Source organism: Asparagus officinalis, chromosome 7 (genome assembly GCF_001876935.1).
Source record: "Asparagus officinalis chromosome 7, Aspof.V1, whole genome shotgun sequence".
Classification (NCBI taxonomy): Eukaryota; Viridiplantae; Streptophyta; class Magnoliopsida; order Asparagales; family Asparagaceae; genus Asparagus; species Asparagus officinalis.
The window spans coordinates 71,471,747-71,491,131 of NC_033800.1; the positions used below are offsets into that span (position 1 = coordinate 71,471,747).

Sequence of the window (19,385 nt, forward strand, 5' to 3'; positions counted from 1 at the left end):
CTTGGATAACGATCTCTAACCTTATCTCATTTATTTTGGTTTTTCATTTTATGGTACATTGCATTGTCTTAATTTTTATTGCACAATTATTGCCTCAAGACCCTAATCACCCCCCTCTACGGTCCAATAAGATTGACTCAAAACTGCACGTTCAGGTGACTAAGGAGATGAGTAGTGTTGTGTTGGGGGCTCGCACGATGGACGAGGTCATGTCCTACATTATAAGTTGTTTGGCTGGTATGATTCCCGCTGATATGTTTGGTGATGTTATACCACTTATAAACTCGAGCGCTAGTAATACCGGCTTTGGGCAGAACAACATACATGTATCTTTTTTCCCCTCACATACTATATTATTATGAGTTCACTAAATCTTCTGTATTTACATATTACTCCCATAAATGTAGAAAATTACACGAAAAGTTATATATTGTTCTCATAATATTCAATAGTTGCACATTATTTTCATTAAAGTGGAAATACTAAGGAAGTCCCCAAAAAATTTAATAACTGCATATTATTATAAAAGTGAAAATCCTAAAAAACTTATGCTAAATTGAATATCTAAGGGACTAGTATATTACAAACCATTTATGTTTGATATATTATCGAACTTTACATGATTCGAATATATAATCAATTTAACCTTCAGACTAGAGATATTGGAGGAAGCAGCAGTGATTTTCGTGTGAGGAATAGAGCCGTTGCCGACGACGATGAGATGTGAGGTTTTTTTAAGTTTTAATGCACTAAACAAATTTTTATCTATAATAGTACTCTATTTTATTCATCTTGTGTACTCTATTTTATTTACCTCGTGTTATTGACTTGGTATTGCCAGTATATCTGTTGTAAATATTCAGATAAGATAGGTTTTTGCTGAAATGGATGTTGGTTTGGATTGTTGGATGTGTATATTGGACTGGATTGTTGGATGTGTATTTTGGATTGGATTGTTGGATGTGTGTGGACTGGATTGTTGGATGTGTATTTTGGATTGGATTGTTGGATGTGTGTATTGGATATGAATATTGATTATATTTGATTGGATATGTGTGTATTTTGGATTGGATTGTTGGATGTGTGTATTGGATATGAATATTGATTATATTTGATTGGATATGTTTATAAAATATACATGAATTATCTTTGATTGGATAATGTAAAATGTACAGGGAATAAGCATTTTGAAAAAAAATTTGCATGGAAATTCTGTTTAGGTTGCAACTTAGATGGAATATTGAATTCCATCTAGGTTACTTTCCATTTAGTTAGATCAACATAGACGGAATTCAATTTAGGTTGACTCAAACTAGACAGAATTGTCCTAGACGGACTTTTCTAGACAGATTTCCGTCTAGGTTGCTCTACCTAGACGGATTTCCGTGCAACCTATATGGTTTTTTTCCGTCTAGTTTGCGTGTTTTTCTACTAGTGCTAACAACATATTTATATATTTAAATGGGAAAAATGTACATGTCGTCAGACTATTTCTTATGGACATTTTGGACAATAAATTCTAATTATTCAACTTAAAACTGAAACTTATGAAACACTCACCTCTTCAATTTGAAACGTTATATCTGATAATTTTTTTGGCGGCCATGATTCATTGCTAATTGAACTAATATTACGTCCCGTGAATTGCATTTATTCTCACATTTCACTCAAGATAAACCAGAGAGAAGAAATCATTTCTCTGTATAATATCAGCATGGTTTCTAACATCAGCTGAGTGTACCTCTTTGAAGGTATGGAACATTATGTTTTAGGTATCAGTTATTGAACATTTTTTGCTTTCTTGCATATTGTCGTTCTTGGATTGCCTGTAGCGCAGCAGAAACCAAATTCAACATTATAAGCCTGAGACTACAATATCAGCAATTCATGTGCAGCTTGCTTTCAGCACTTTCATCAGTCTATGAAGTAAGTTGTTCATAACGTAATCATCAACTTACCTACAATGACATTATTATAAAGCAAGTTGTGCAAACTGCAGCTGCCAGAACTCAATCATTAACTCACGTACAATTATAGACCTAACTCTGTGATGTCACTTGCTAACTCCTCCAGCAATCATGCATCCATTTAGTTACAAGCATGGAATCAGATAACATTATTTAGATGATGACGGAAACTTCATGCACATTTATGAAAGAGGCTAGGTCATGATCATCAAATGTAATATTCAAATTATACATTAGCACGATACAGAGATGAGTTGTACACATGATTGCTCATAGTTTTGCAGTGTGATACAAATATCGGCGCTTCAAGGCAAAATGGATCTTGGGATCACAACGTTGCCGATGTTGTTGTGCCATGGATCAGCCAAGTGAGTTGCCAGGTTCTCGAGTGGCCCAGTTCCAGGGTAGGCCGATTGCTGCACACAAAATCCCACGAAGGCCAACAAAGCAAGACGACCTGGTACATAAACACAAAATACCAAGAAATACAGTTAGCATTGAACTTTGAAGATTAATTTGGGGTTGTTGTTTCTTCCAGAAACCATATTAAAAGTAGGGTGACAATGTGAAAATCACATTTAAACTTCAATTAATACTGAAATCATCTTAAAAGGGGGTTAGAATAGCAATTGACTCCATTGACCTATATTTCGGTTAAATTTTGATTGAGATCAGCAAATGCTCTTAAAAATCACACGTGTCAGGCATGTGACATGTCCTCTTAACCATACCTAAATCAAAACTTAGTGCTGGCATATGTGTTTTTAAGGACATTGAGGAATTTCAATCGACATTTCGTCGAAAAAGAGGTCTAAGGTAGTTAGGTGGTTTCTGTATTAGTTAAACTTTAACGTGAAATTTGACCTATCCTAAAGAAGGTTCCTGTGAGAAAAAAAAACCCCATAAATTTATTAAGGCAACGAAGCGCTCACCATTCTTGATTTCCTTGACTTTCAACTCCTTCAACTTCTCGGGGTCCTTGGAGTACCCTAAGGGGTCAAAGGCACCACCAGGGTACTTCTTCTTCTCGGGGTCCTTCTCCATGCTACGTTGGTGCTCAACAAAGGCAATGGCCAAGAATTCGATGACGAGGATTGTAGGGAGAGTGCCCCATGGAACTGGGTTGCCCAAGTAAGTTGCTTGGCCTCCTGGTACTGCTGCCCATTCTTGAGCCTGTACCCAGTTTCCTAAGCCTAAAGCCTCTGGAACCAGGATCCCTGGCTGCAAAAATACGACAAACATTTTTGGATGAAATTTGATGATAATAATATAATAGATGTTTTTAAGATTTTAATCCGATTCAATGCCAATTAAAGTGAATTTTGCTACGTAGTTTCTTTTACAGCAATCCTTTGTGATCTCTAAACACTAAATGTGCACAATAGTTTCATGTATACGTCCAGCAAACTTAGACGTGCCCACGGATGAAATCAGCTAAATGAGAATATGTCAAAAAAATGCAAACTTTTTAAATGTAAGTTACCGTTGTTGAGTTTGGAACTGCAACAGCTTTTGTGACAGGGATTTGTGATAGGTATAATACCAGTGCAGTCAATTTTCGGCATGCATCTATTTCTGGTATTTAAGCTTCGACTTAAATCTCAGTTTTTAAAAGTTCAGGTATAATTTTGATGAATTTTTTCCTCCTAAAATTGGTAACTTGTGAAGGCTAAATTGCAGATTAGTTGCCAGGGGAAAAAAAAACTTCTGTAAACTGAGAACTTTTGTTTAGTGGATGTAAGCAAATAAGTGAGGGTCGAAGTAATTCTACTTTATTTCTCGATTTTTCTTCCATCAATTAATTTGCATTGAGACCCATCTATGACACAGTAAAGCTAAGGAAACGAGATAGACTTACCACTGCAAGCATTGCCCATCTGCAGTGGACCAGCTCTGACTCCTTAAACCTCTCCAGGTTCTCGGGTACTTCTCCAAGCCGAAGAGGATCGAAACCAAAATCCCTAAAAATCCCACAAAAAAACACCAAAAAATCAGAGGAAGAAGAAAAAAAATAAATAAATCCAAAAACATCAACTGTGACATTATTCATCATCAATTTCTTATTATTACCCTGGGGCAGAGCCATCGAGGTAAGGTGGCCTTGGCTGCCCAGGCATCCACTCAGCCGACATAGAGAACCTCGACGAAGCATTGGTTCCAGGAAGTGCAAGCGAGCTCGCAAACTGCGATTTCGAAGACGAGAGCAGGCTCGGGTACACTACGGCGCAGCTCCTCAATCCACTGTCAGAGAGAAGGCTGCAGAATGGAATGGAATGGAATGAAATGGGAGGGAGTTTTAGTTATTAAAGGTGGGGTGGTGGCGAGTGGTCGAGGAGGATGAAGGAGCAAATCTTGAAATGGGTTTTGATTGGCTGGCGTATCTGATAGCTAGAGAGCTATTGGTCCAGTTGGTAATGAAGCAAGCATATCATATCCAGTTGTGTGTAATTTGCGGGTAAGGATTGTGGCCCATACTGGGACTGGTGGCTGGTTGAGGAGCTACGGCCGCAGAAATATCTTTAACTGCTGCGTATTGTCGTTGTGAGGCTACTAAGTTTCCATTGTATATAGGGGAATTTTTTTAAATAGACTACTTTTGCTAAATATTTAGCAAAATAGATCATTTTACTAAATATTTAGTAAAATAGACTTCTTTTTGGCCAATAGTCGATTTTGAAAAACAGGGCTCAGAAAACATACGAGACTACTAGTCCTGTATGGTTAGAGCCAACTTAATCACTGTCATTTTAAAAAACAAGGCTCAGAAAATATACGAGACTAGTAGTCCCGTATGTTTTCTGAGCCTTGTTTTTCAAAATCGACATCTTTTTGGCCTATTGGCCAAAAAGAGGTCTATTTTGCTAAATATTTAGCAAAGTGGTCTATTTTGCTAAATATTTTGCAAAAGTGGTCTATTTTAAAAAAATTCCCTTGTATATATACATCACGGTACATTTTCTCATGCAATTACGTTGTTTTTAAATTCATGGTTAAGTACTTAATATATAATGTAATGAGACGAGGTAGAAATTGGTTTCCTGACTCAACTTTATATGCTTGTTTCATGGATTTGTCCCCTAGTTACGTATTAAAATAGAATTATGGTAGGCTTAACGGTAAATTAAATAAGAATTAAGAGCCAAAGAGTAATGAAATTAGGTCGTGAATTTCGCGTAGAAAAATTTACAAAAAAGTTTCTCACATTTACGTAACACAACTATCTTGAAGTTCAAATTTTAAGAAGTTTAGGGCGTATAAATGCTGACAATAACAAGCGAGGGTGATATAAGCGCCAATTAAGGGAAACTATAGTGTATTTAAGTGCTAATTATCGTCCTTGAACAAACAAAAAAAAAGCATTGAAGGACCCGTCGCTACACTGAAAACAACTATACTGTAGTTGTGATGAAAATTGAGGATTATAATTTTATACTTAACATGTCACTACAACTGGGTCTCATTGTATAAATCGAAATATAGGCTTATAGGTCATTACCATACTTTTTTAAAAAATCTGCTTGAATTGACGGTGAATAAGATTTGAAAATGAGTTATTCTAATACCAAATTAAAGAATCTCCACGGCTACACCAAAATATTAAAGTTATGATAAAACTAGACACAGGAAAAAAAAATCTCGTCGTAGTAATTGTGAAGTAGCTGAAGTAAAAGAAGTAGATGCTACTTCTGCTACTTCCAAACAAAAAAATGTGTTTGGTTCTCTGAAAAACTTACTTCCAATACTTTCCTAAATGCTTATGTGGCGCCTACGTGTCATCCTTACTTTCAAAATATTTTTCCAATCCTCAATACTCAAAAGTAGCTCGGAAGTAGTTGAAATGCATATTAATTATGACATAAATAAATTTTTTATTAATATTTCCTTTGTTAATTAGTTACTTCTAATAACTTTTCATTGATAAAATTACTTCCTAATAATATTTCCAAATGTTATCCAAACAAAAAAAATAAAGGAAGAAGAAGAAGTTCTACTTCCATTACTTCTAAAAATATATGAAACAAACAAAAAAAATACTATTTTCACTACTTCTAAAAATTCACAAATTAGTCCCGTAAATAAACTGGGGCTTCTATATTAGTCCCTTAAATATTTAATATTTGATTTAGTCCCTCAATTCATTGTTAACATTTAGCTCTCTCAATTCTCATAACCTGTCTTAAACTTATTCCCTCGAATCATTGAAATTACTACTTGTCTCCAATTCCTGAAATTGTCTCAAAACTAGGGTTATTGTTGTTGATGATTATGATGGATGACGTCGACGTCCTCATTATCCGATTACCACCATGGCCAAGCTCGCAACTTTGAAAACCTGGTGATTTTTCTAATTTACCATTTTATTGGAATTCTTTCACTTTTAGTTTCGATAATGGGTAAAATAGAGGGTTTCCCCTATCTTTTGGTTGCATACATGAAATCTTGTTGTTGCATAGTATTTTTCTCATTTTTGTTATTTTACAGTTAAAATTTGAATTAACCCTTGTAATCTTGGACTCATATCTAGTATTCACCTTCACCCATCGTTCTGAATTTTACTTAGCTTTGGAATTTTACCGTTAACGGAATCAAAGGATAAAGAAAAATGTCTAAAATATACTGTTTTCCAAAGAGGATGATGAAACATGAAGGCATCGATGATTTAAAAAAAAAACTTGATGACTATGGGAGAAACGTCCATTTTTGGTTATATAGGGAGCATGTGACATGTTAAGCAGAGTCTCATATCTAGTATTCGAAGTTTACCTCAGTCTTACAGCCCGCATATAGAACGGTGCTTTACTCATAGTCATAGATGTTATGCATTGCTGAGAAAACTTGCTAGCTCTGGGTTTTAGTAGCATTTCACCCTTGACTAGAAATCATATGGTGGTTTTTGTCACGACCCTAAATTCCAAACCTAAAAGGAAGATTGAAGCCGGAATAAACCTGTGAAAAATCCTCCAAAGTATGCATTCATTAAAAGACCATCAAACTAATATCTTCATTGAACTAAAACCAGCAATAAATATTCTCTATAATCCCAAAAGTCAACATTAATCCAATTAACTTGATAAAAACAAATATTCCTCAACTTGAAATAAAACTCGACCTAAAGGAAAAATAATCTCATTATTACAAATCTCAATTCATCAACTAAACATCAAAGACTTTATTTAACTTTCGCCTAGAAGACAATAACAATCTCGAATTATATTCCTTACTCCGTTCTAAAAATTTGACAAATCCTCAAATCCACCTAATCGCGAGTCTCTGAAAAGAATGAAAACAACACAATGAGTTCACAACTCAATAAGTGGATAAATTCATACATTAGACATTAGTTTTACAAAATTAAAAGTAAATTGACTTGATAAGCAAAATACTAAACCAGTAAAAATTATAATGCAACATTTTCAAAATATATACATGCAATGGAAATAAGCATGTCACGTCTCAATGCGGTCAACACTTCGATAATCCGGTTGACTTGGCAAACCCCACTATTATATAGCTCGTGGTCGGGACGGTGAGATCCCAACTTGGGCTGTTAGCGTTAAAATAAAAACTCATAGAGGCACATTGAACCCTGTTTTAATAACTTGCTTATATCCAACATATACCAGTATATTGAGCTGAGATGCATATGCTTTAAGAAAATTAAATAAAGTTCGTAAAACTAAATACGTTATACAAAAATGCCAAAGACTAACCAATAGTGAAATCAATCAACCACATATGCATATCACTCTACTACTATATGAAAAGACATAACAATTAACAAAGAAAATAAGCATAGGCTTATACCAAATAACCACGTGTATTCATCCAATCAACAATTAACATGTGAGTAAATCATGATATAATCCATCAGAAATAAATTCGCATATGATTAATATAATTTATATGGAAAATACGCAGTGCACTATGCATGAATTCACCACTTACCTCAAGTCCGAAAAAATAATCCAACCACCCCTCACAACACCTCATCGGAGTCATTTGGAACCCCTAAAGAATACATATTAATAACCATCAATGTTATTGTATACCTTAAGATTCAAACATATATTAGAATAATCAACACATATGCTAATAATACATTTTTCAATCTAACATATAAATCTAAGATCCCCAAAATACTCTATAAAGAATTACTAGAGCCATGTCGCACGACAGTTAAGTAAATATTGATTCAATGCCTATAGCTGTAATAGAATATTACTACAATTGCTTTTTCTATAGCATTTTTCTATTCAAATATATGACAAAAGATGGAGATTAGATAAAGGTAAAACTTGGATTTATTTGTTTACCTTTCCTCCCAGGTACGCACCTTAAGGTTCGAGAAAGTCACTGCTTTAGTTTTCTTTTTATTTTTAATATGCGTGTGCAACGGAACAGGGACGGGAAAAAGGAAGAAGAGGCTGACGGGAATCAAAGAAATATGGTTTTTGGATATTAATAAAGGCCCTTTTTTACTAATAGACCCTCTAACAATTTATGCACAAAAGTCCCTTTACTTTTCCTTATATATATAGCCAAGAAACTTAGAATTATTACATATTATCCCTCTTAATAGGAGTTTTGTCCTCAAAACTTGAACATACCTGGGTTTTTAAATAAATTAGGATATTTTTCCTTCATCTCATCTTCATGCTCCCAAGTAACTTCTTCAATTGAATGATTTTTTCATAAAACCTTCACTAGCTTAACAATTCTTAACCTTAATCTTGCTCTTTTCGGTCCAAAATTCTAATTGGATACTCTGAATATGTCAAATCTTCCCTGATTTCAAGAGGCTCATAATTCAATACGTGACTCGGATCAAGTATACACTTCCTCAACATTAATACATGGAAGACATTATGAATTTTTGCTAACTCTGGAGGCAAGGCAACTTTGTATGTTACAGCTCCAACTTTTTCCAGAATCTCAAAAGATCCAATATACCTCGGACTCAACCTGTCTTTTCTTCCAAATCTCATCACTCCCTTAGTAAGTGATACTCTAAGGAAAATATGATCGCCGACTTCAAACTCCAACTTTCTTCTTCTATTATCGGCATAGCTCTTCTGTCTTCTTTGAGCTATACGAAGCCTCTCACGTATCTGTTGAATCTTCTCAGTAGTAATATGCACTATCTCAGGACTGAGCTGCCTTCTTTCTCCTACCTGATCCCAACAAATAGGTGATATACATCTTCTACCATACAATGCTTCATAAGGGGACATATTAATACAAGAGTGATAGCTATTGTATATGCAAACTCCACCAAAGGCAAATGTTTTTCCCAGTTGCCTTTCAAATCCAAGACACAAGCACGAAGCATATCCTCTAATCTCTGAATAGTCCTCTCCGATTGCTCGTCCGTCTGCAGATGATAAGATGTGTTGAAACCCAATTGTGTTCCCAAAGCATTATTCAGACTTGCTAAAATCTAGAACAAAGCCTCGAATCTCTATCTGATATAATAGTCATCGGTATTCTATTATGCAATCATACAATCTCCTTAACATATAATTCAGCAAGCTTCTCAAGAGAATGAATGATTTTACAAGGCAAGAAATGAGCTGATTTAGTAAGCCGATCAACAATCACACATATAGTGTCATTACCATTCTGACTCCTAAGAAAACCGGTCACAAAATCCATTGTTACCTCCTTCCACTTCCACACAGGAATTGGAAGAGGCTGAAGTAGTCCGTCAGGCTTTTGATGTTCAATCTTGACCTGTTGACACACCAATCACTTAGACATAAATTGTACAATATCCCGCTTCATGTCATTCCACCAAAATATCTCTCGCAAATCCCTATACATCTTCGTCGACCTAGGATGAACTGTATACGCCAAACAGTGCACCTCATTTAGGACTTCTTTCTTCAATTCCGGATTATTAGGTACACAAGCGATTCTTGAATCTCAAACCTCCATCATGAACTATAAAATTATGTTAAAGTCCCCGTTTCACATCTGCTTTAATTTTTACAAGAATTGGATCATCATTTTGTGCTGCCACAAACCGCTGAATTTTAAGGTGAGCAAACATCACTCCAGATCCTCAAAGTCGAATATCAATATCAAGTCTCCTCAAGTCCTCCAACATATACTTCTGATTTGTGATCAAAGTGGCAACACTAGCATTAGACTTCCTACTCAAAGCATCAGTTACCACATTCGCCTTATCGGGATGATAATAAATATTAAAGTCATAATCTTTCATTAGCTCCAACCACCACCTTTGTCTCATATTTAACTCTTTAAGTATGAAAATATATTTAAGACTCTTATGATCTGTGTAGATGTCACAAGTCTCCCCATACAAATAGTGCCGCTAAATCTTCAATGCAAAGATAACAACAGTTAACTCCAAACCATGTGTTGGGGAGTTCTTTACATATGATTTAAGCTGTCTGGATGCATATGCTACTACTTTCCCATGCTGCATAAGGACACAACCGAGGCTAATATGAGAATCATCTTTGTATATCATAAATCCATCTGATCCAGAAAGAATCGCGAGTATGAGTGCGGACACTAACCAATCTTTTAACTCTTGGTAGCTCTACTCACACTTCTCCGTCCACTGAAACTTGACCCCTTTCTGAGTCAATCAAGTCAAGAGTACTGCAATGCGGGGAAATCCCTCGATAAACCTTCTATAGTAACGAGTCAATCCCAGGAAGCTTCGTATCTCGGTCATGATGCTAGGTCTCTTCCAATCAACAATTGCTTCGATCTTTGAAGGATCCACTGACACCCTTTCTTTAGAAATAACATGCCCCAAGAATGAGACACTCCAATCAAAATTCACACTTTTCAACTTTGCATACAATTTGTATTCCAAAAATAATTGCAAAATAGTTCTTAAGTGTTCTTCATGTTCCTCCCGGCTTCAAGAGTAGACCAAAATATCATCAATAAAAACAACTATAAACTGATCGAGATAAGACCTAAATACCCTATTCATTAACTCCATAAAAACAGCTGGGGCATTTGTCAATCAGAATGACATCACTAAAAATTTATAGTGTCCATATCTTTTGTTCTAAATACAGTATTCGACACATCTTCATGCTTAATCTTGAGCTGATGATAACTAGATCGAAGGTCAATCTTTGAGAAAACCTAGGCGTCCTTCAACTGATCAAATAAATCATCAATCCGAGGCAAATGATATTTATTCTTCACGATCACCCTATTCAATTTCGGTAATCTATACATAATCTCATTCTCCCATCATTCTTCTTCACAAAAAGCACAGGAGCACCCCAAGAAGATACACTCGGTCTGATGAACCCGTTATCTAACAACTCCTGCAATTGAGTCTTCAACTCCATCATCTCTGTTGGTGCCATTTGATAAGGTGCTTTTGAGATCGGCCTTGTTCCTGGAATCAAATCAATAGCGAACTCAATCTCTGTGTCAGGTTGTAGCTCCTAGATGATTTTGGAGTGACTAAATATATATATTGGATTTTGATGCATAGAAACAAAAGTTGATATTTTATTTTGAAGTGTGATCGGAGATAATATAAACATTATCAGATCAAATTTCAGGTATAGGGGTATATAAGCTTAGAGCCATAGATCACATAATTTCTTTAGTTTTGTTTTCTTAAAGGTAAAATGCTTAGTCCGGGTAGTTTAAGGCATGTCTAGTGTATGTGTTTTATGGGAATATTATTTGATTACTTATGCTTGTGATGAATATGTTATGAATTAATTTAATAATGATTAATACGATGAATATTTTATACTAAACATATTTGTTTATGGTAATGTTAGATTGAGATGGCTCGTGGCAAGAGAGGCTCTAATGTTGCAGCGAGGCGCTCTTCTCCTAGACTTGATGTTAATGTGGGGGTTACGCTACCTTCGAGTATACCCCAATCGAGTAGGTGTCCTCGGACTAGGTATGGTGGAAATGACGGTGCAGGTTGGCAAAACATCGAGCCTCCTAATGTTGTAAATGAGGCTCCTAATGGGAATGCCAGGGGAAGATCTGGACCAAGAACTCGTGGGGGTATGACTATTCGTACTGCTAGGACTGCGAGAGGGATTATCGAAGCCCAGTTGGGGGTTGAAGGACTCACCAGTTTTATTAAGATGCAGAGTGGATTCATGGAGAGGCAGATGGAGATCCTTGAAAAGCAGTCAGAGACAACTGAGAAGCTGAGTGAAGCACTAGATATACAAAAGAAGACTAAACTTATTGGCAGTGATTTTAAAAAGTTTAAGATGTCTCCACCGTCTTTTCAGTGAGGTTCTGATCCAACGGTGGCACAGGAATGACTGAAGAAAATGGAGAAGTACTTTAGAGCTTTGGGGTGTTCAGAGGAACAAAAAGTTATTTATGCTACTTTTACGCTGGAGGGAGATGTAGAGATTTGGTGGGAAACTAAGGAGGTCAGTTTATCACTTGAGGGGGAGGATGTTCCTTAGAGCAGATTTGTTAAATTATTCAGGGAGAAAAATTTTCCTTGTATGTCCGATCTTGCAAGAAGAGAGAACTTATGGATTTGCAGCAGGATAACATGATAGCGGAAGAATATGAAGCTAAGTTTAATGAATTATCTCGATATACACCTAAGCTAGTTGTAGAAGAATTTGATAAGATAGAGATGTTTGAAAATGAGCTGAGGTCAGAAATCCATACGAAGGTTACACTGGTTATGTCAAAGACTTTTGAGGAGGCAGTGGAGCGAGCAAAAAGGGCTGAAAAAGCAAGGGAGAAAAGATTGCGGATGAACCAAATAAGAACTAGGTCCAGAAGAAGCGGATAAGGGATGAGAGTAATCAGAAAGATAAGTCAGCTTTTAGGCCTTTTAAGAAGCCAGCATTTCGGAGGTCAGGAGTTCCAGTACAGAGATCGGGACAGTTTGTGCAGAGGACAGGTCCTATTCATAGGCATGATGGACAGTGTTATAGATGTGGTAATAATCACAAAGGTTGTTTTTGTCCTTTATTTCGAGGCTGTTATGAGTGAGGCAAGCAGGAACATATTGCGAAGGATTGTCCAATAAAGAATGGACCCAAGACTGATGATCATAAAGTGAAGCCTACATCTGGTGATGGTAAGAAATCTAAGGCACAAGGGAAAGTATTTGCCTTGATGAAGCAGGATGCTCTTGCATCTAACTCTGTTGTTACAGATGCACTCGTTATTTCCTCTCAGCTCGCACATGTGTTGTTTGATTCTGGTTCTTCTCATTCATTTATATCTCATAACTTTGCTAGTAAGTTAGGTAGAACTTCGGAATTTTTAGAATCTGAGCTATCAGTTACTACCTCATCTGGCGATTGTATAATCACTAATCACATCTTTAAGGGATGTGAGGTCGTAGTGGGAGATCAAACCATGCCTGCGAATCTTGTGTTACTTGATATTCATAATTTTGATGTTATTCTTGGTATGGATTGGCTCTCTACTTATCATGCATATCTAGATTGTTTTCAGAAGCGAGTTTCATTCAGAATTTCTGGGGAGTCCGAGTTTTGTTTCGATGGGACGGGTGTTAGTGTACCTCCATGTGTTATTTCAGCTATGCGAGCTTGTAGACTTCTAAGAAAAGGTTGTCAGGCTCCATGTGTTATTTCAGCTATGCGAGCTTGTAGACTTCTAAGAAAAGGTTGTCAGGGTTATCTTGCTAGTGTAGTTTGTACCGAGAAGAAGGAAGTCATTTTGGATGAAATTCCAATTGTCCGAGAATACCCTGAAGTTTTTCCTGAAGACTTGCCAGGACTACCACCTGACAGGAAGATTGAGTTCGGTATTGATTTGATTCTTGGAACAGGGCCGATCTCAAAAGCACTTTATCGAATGGTAACAACAGAGATGAGGGAGTTGAAGATTCAATTGCAGGAGTTGTTAGATAAGGGGTTCATCAGGCCGAGTGTATCCCCTTGGGGTGCTCCAGTGTTTTTTGTGAAGAAGAAAGATGGGAGCATGAGATTATAAAGAATAAATATTATTTGCCTCGGATTGATGATTTATTGGATCAGTTGAAGGGCGTCTAGGTGTTTTCGAAAATTGACCTTCGACCTGGTTATCATCAGCTCAAGATTAAGGATGAAGATGTGTTGAAGACTGCATTTAGAACAAGATATGGACACTATGAATTTTATAGTTTCCGACATCATATGGTGATCTCCGACATCAGTTGCAAATCATCTAGATTTTGTTTCGCCTGAGCTTCATCTTGGTCATGGATAGATCACCCAAGTTCGGATGCTTAGCAGTGAAAAAGCTCTATGGACTCACTTTTCAGTAGAAAGTTGCCATGTGTGCTTAAATTGAATAAACATATTGCTTAATCGAAATGTCAAGCTATAGTTATCTCGTACATTTTCATTGTTTAGATGTAAGGAAAGTAAAGTTAAAGGTCTAACTCGTTCTTTTCTCCAACTTTTCGGTCCAATAACACTACCATCCATATTTGATCAAATCGGAATTTTACAAAATCAAATAAAGTGATTGAGTTTTGTCAAGAGAATAAACAAACATGATAATCTTTGTAGGAGTAGACTTTGACCGTTTAGTTGTCCGCATATATTGAAACTTTTGCAGCTCCAGATATATTGAAATACTAGCTGATTGAGGTTCTGCCTTTTGTCTTATTTATTGAATATCAGTAAATAAACATGAAAAACTGCTTCATTTTGTTGACAAAACTGTTGGACGGTCAAGATCCCAAGAGGCTGTCTTTTATCTTGTTTATTGAATATCAGTAAATAAACATGAAAAACTGATTCAGTTTATCAATGTCCAGTGTTCCCTTTCAAAAAATCACCTGGGCTTATGTTTTGTTCACTTCAGCTTAAATAAACAACGTAGTAATATTAATGTTTTTATGAAACATAGTCATGCTATGCTAGGTCTATTGACCAACATATAAAACTCGGTAACGATGCAGTAATATTAACGTGTTTATGAAACATAGTCATGCTATGCTAGGTTTATTGACCAACATATAAAACTGGGTAGTGATAGTAATATTAACGTTTTTATGAAACATAGTCATGCTATGCTAGGTTTATTGACCAACATATAAAATAGGGTAACGACAAATCTCTTTCCATAATTTCGTAACGTTTCAATTATTTTTTACATGACATCACTTTCAAATTCAGGACTGGGCCCTTGTCAAGGTATATATTATCATAATACTTTAGGACTTTAATCAAGTGATATGTGAATGCATTTGGTGGTTCTCTGAGCTTCTAATAATGCCATACAAACCGCACTTGGGCATTTAAGTTTACAGTGAACTGTTGCAGGTTTGTTCATATCATTACGAGGGTTAGAAATTCTTATCATAAAAATTAGCACCGTTGTATGTTTTTGATAGATATTAGAGTTTGTTTTCAGTACTTCCTATAAATTGATAACTTCATCCCCTTTCGCGTATACATCTCCATGCATGATATTATACAGCAGACTATCAAACATCTTATCTACCACGCAATTAGCATTTGGGTTGTAACTAGATTTTGGCTTTCTCCAAGTGAGCTAACTCCAAGATGCATTCTCGGAAAGCATTTGGGTTGTAACTAGATTTTGGCTTTCTCCAAGTGAGCTATCTCCAAGATGCATTCTCGGAATATAGTGCTCATTTTCAGAAAGCAGGAACCTGCTGAGGTGCTGACGTACAATTGAAGCCTTTATTAATTGGACACTGCATCGGAACTAAAGTGCCATTTTGCACCCTGCATCGTGGACATGCAATATTTCATTGGGACTTCTGTATTATCACCTCTATAACATATTTCTTTGGGATTTCTGCATCATCACAATTTATATAACACTATATTATACCCCAGGAAAAGTGTTATTGTGGTCACATGGTCACTCATAGCATTATGCTGTATGCAGTCAGAGAAATTCAGTTTGTGGTCTACATGAATTTTCTATGAAGTTTTTCTTCCAAATCCTCTCTCCTGAAAGCGCTGTTATCTGGCTCTTCATCAACTAGGCTTTTTGATGGGATCAGCTACGGAGCGACACTGTGTGAGGATTTGGAAGCTAAGGACAAGAGAGGCCTTGTCATAATGCTGAAAACAAACCTGTTGATGTCCTTCAAGTTCTGCTATTCTGAGAAAAGTCTGGAAGAAGAGAAGAATGATAGATTTGCTGCAGTAAAGAGTGGAAGTTTCAGCGATAAAGTTTTTGAAACTGTAAGTAACAATAAAAAATAAAATCATAAAATGCTAGATAAATTCTATATTTATGCGTGATACACTAGTCATGTTGGAGAACTCCTAGTGGTGTGAGACTAAGAGCATGTTTGGAAACTTTGGATTATCGTCCACTTAGATTAGAATCCAAAATGGATTATAATCCTAGTGGATTATAATCTAGAGTGTTTAGTAAATTTAGTGGATTATAATCTATTTTCAGTAGTAGAATGTTTGGCAAATGGGTGAATTATAATCCATCATTGCTCTGAAAATGACCAAAAAAGACACGGATTAGATGGTGAGTTATTAGACGAGACATTCAAATTTGTGAAATCATAAGCCACATATTTGTCTTTTATTTGGTCAAATCCCATGTCTTATAAGACACCAAAAATAAGCTACAGTACCCTAGATTAATTTTTGGTGGCTTGTAAGCCAAAATAAGCTATTTACCTAGCATCTCTAAGTGGCTTATAAGGCACCAATTACCAAACATGCTCTAAAAGAATTACAATCTATTCGTACTTGAGAACACCATTTAAGTTCATCTGTCTTCTTTTCACTATAAACCTGAAAAGGTAGCCCCCAACAATTCATGCTTAATTCTCTTTCAGCTGAAATAAATTGAAAGGTAAGATCCAATTATGGTGTTTGTTTGGTGTTTTTAGAGAGATTTTATTTTTCTTTGAATAAGTGTTAGGACATATGATGTTCAGTTGGCATACCGGAACTCTTTCTTGATATATCATGAAGCAGGATAGATCAATAAAGTCTTTTACATTTTCATATAAGCAGGTGAGATTTCTCTGATTGGCTTAGCATATTTCCTTTCCCTGCAGGAACATGAATGCACCTTAAAATCTGAGCTAGATTTGGACAATGTCTTGAAGGAAAAAAAGTCATATGATCTCCCTATACTTCAGTAAATAAGATGAGGTGGAATTGGTATGTTTAGAGGTGTAGATGCTCTGTTTTTACTCTTGTTCACTGGTTACTAGTAAATTTCTTTTGTTTGGCGTATCTGTTACATGGCACTCTTCTATCCTTTGTTATGTTCCTTCTCATTCATAAGCAACTAGGTCTATTTGTTTACTTGATTGATTTATTTATCCATCTCATTTAAGAAACTTTTCATGTGAGTCTTAATATTTTAAGATCTTACAGAATCTTTATTAGGGGGTGAAAATTAATAGAAAAAGGTCACTTATAATCTTTATTTATAGAGGTAACCAACCAATTATCAAATAGGTTGGGAATTGTTCATCTAACTACTCATTCGAATTCGATTCAAATGGTCATTTAAACATAATATTCATTTTTTAATGTGATGCTCATATTGGATTTGTTAGATTGTCAATTTATCACATACTCATTTCGTGCATATACAATCTACCATGAAGTTTTGTGTTTCTGATAAGTTCTGTGATGATAGGTCTAAATTGTGCATCAGACATGGGAAAAGTTTACATAATATGCTGCAATAAATGTTTCCCATATCAAATTATTTAATCAAATTAATCAAATTGCGGACTCGAGCGTAATCCTTGTAAATGAAAAATTCATGAATATGAATTTGGGAATTATCAATTGAATCAAATTCTTTAATCAAGAGGACTCTGTAGTCAAGTAGTTGCTAACTATTTGAGTATATGCTAAATCAAATCAAATACAAATATAGTTTAGGATTCAATGCGAATACAAATTTGCATTGTAAGACTAAAAGACAGATTCAAGTATGGTACCTTAACACTCGATTCAATTCGCTTCCCACAATCTTATATCTAATTCTATTCTAATCTAGAGCCCGCCTAAAATATATCTTTCTCCATCATGTGTACGCTGTACCTGTATCTTGGTTGATGCAGTCAAACTAGAAGTAACTTGAGTTTGAGGTGCTTCCACCATTTGACTTGACATTAGTAGTTTCTAGCGATGGTTGTAACAATAAAGATCAAAGGAAACTGTAAAAATTCTAGAACTGTGGCATAATGTTGCATTGCACTTGTGAGAAAATAGAGAACTTTGTTAAAGAGTAAAGTTTCTTTATACGACACGTTCAAGAGTCTCTGAACACCCTTTGTAACTCAGTCCAACTTTTCACATGACCTATTATAAGTTTCACCATAGAACATATTTTACCATTTTAGTTAGAAAGTCCTTAAACCTGGTTTCTAGTTATATCGATCAAGGTGTAAACCTTTTACTCTGAAAATTAAGCGTTCTGCATGATAAAACAATATCATTGGGCAACTATATGTCAGAAACTTCACACAATGATATTCCATTTCCTTTTTGAGTTACTTAACTTCATTCATGATATGCTCTTATTTCGAGCTTATGTTTTATTTGTTAGCTGAAGATGAATGTTAGTAGATCCCTTTTGAACCAATCCTTTTCTTAAATTTGGTAAGGTAGATAAATGCGATCCTCTTGAGCTGAGGAAATTCCTGTTTCCTCAAGAGGCTCCAATCAAAAGACCTTCTAAAAGTTGGTTTTCAATTGCAATGCTTTCAAATCTTCGAGTATTTTTGGAACAAGACCGAACTCAGAATGAGCTCAGCTCTAGCTACATCTTGGGAATTTTTACTATAAAACCATATCAGAAATTTAGGTAGTTTCCCCCCTTAATTGATGTATGCTTTTGGAGACTATTCCTCGTTTATAATAGTTAAAAACAGCTAAGGAGTAACTTATAATTCTAAATGGTTTTTAGTGTATCTGGAAAAACAGTGCATGATATTCGAAATGCACTTTTTACCCCAACAATGGACAAACAAGTACATCCCAAACTACATCGAATACACCTAGTGTAGACAGTCAAAATGTATTTTCACTTAGAACGATGATCAACTTGGATCCAAGAAGTGAACGCTCATGGGCTAAACACTTTGAATAGGCCCAAAGTCAATCCCACAACAAGCTGCAGCGAAAGTCGTTTGATGACAAAAGCGAAGCTTGCCAAGCAGCCTACGTCGACTTGACCCGACCAAGTCAAAACACGAGTCGACTCCTACCATACGCCTTAGGCCGAGTCAAAAGGCGTCATTGGTCGACCAAGTCTAGAGTCGAATTTTGTGTCAAATTTAGACTCATAGGAGAAGCTCGTCAACTAATGAACTTCGTCCATGTCTAGTTAACCAAGCTATCTACTTCGTAAGAAGGCACGCCCACGTCCGCAGTGACTTCGCCCATGTCTTTAATGAGCCTTGCTAAGTCCGCAAAGTTCGCCCAAATAGTC

General features: G+C 35.8%; 2 protein-coding genes across 3 annotated transcripts; one reads left to right on the plus strand and one right to left on the minus strand.

The window, feature by feature from the left end:
• On the minus strand, positions 2,105-4,219 carry LOC109848293 (chlorophyll a-b binding protein 6, chloroplastic). Its single transcript, XM_020417725.1, has 4 exons — positions 4,038-4,219; positions 3,826-3,928; positions 2,900-3,188; positions 2,105-2,424 (listed from the first exon to the last, which is right to left on the minus strand). Exons 1-4 carry the CDS (start codon positions 4,097-4,099, stop codon positions 2,273-2,275), a joined length of 606 nt encoding a protein of 201 aa, XP_020273314.1. The 5' UTR covers positions 4,100-4,219; the 3' UTR covers positions 2,105-2,272.
• On the plus strand, positions 6,131-15,924 carry LOC109848292. 2 transcript variants are annotated; one of them, XR_002248760.1, is made up of 2 exons: positions 6,131-6,303; positions 15,843-15,924. XR_002248760.1 is itself a non-coding variant. In XM_020417723.1 (2 exons), the coding sequence occupies exons 1-2, from the start codon at positions 6,241-6,243 to the stop codon at positions 12,230-12,232; spliced, it is 540 nt and encodes a 179-aa protein (XP_020273312.1). In that variant the 5' UTR covers positions 6,131-6,240; the 3' UTR covers positions 12,233-13,477. The 2 variants fall into 2 exon arrangements, 1 of the variants encoding a protein (XP_020273312.1); XM_020417723.1 differs by lacking the exon at positions 15,843-15,924 and adding an exon at positions 11,756-13,477.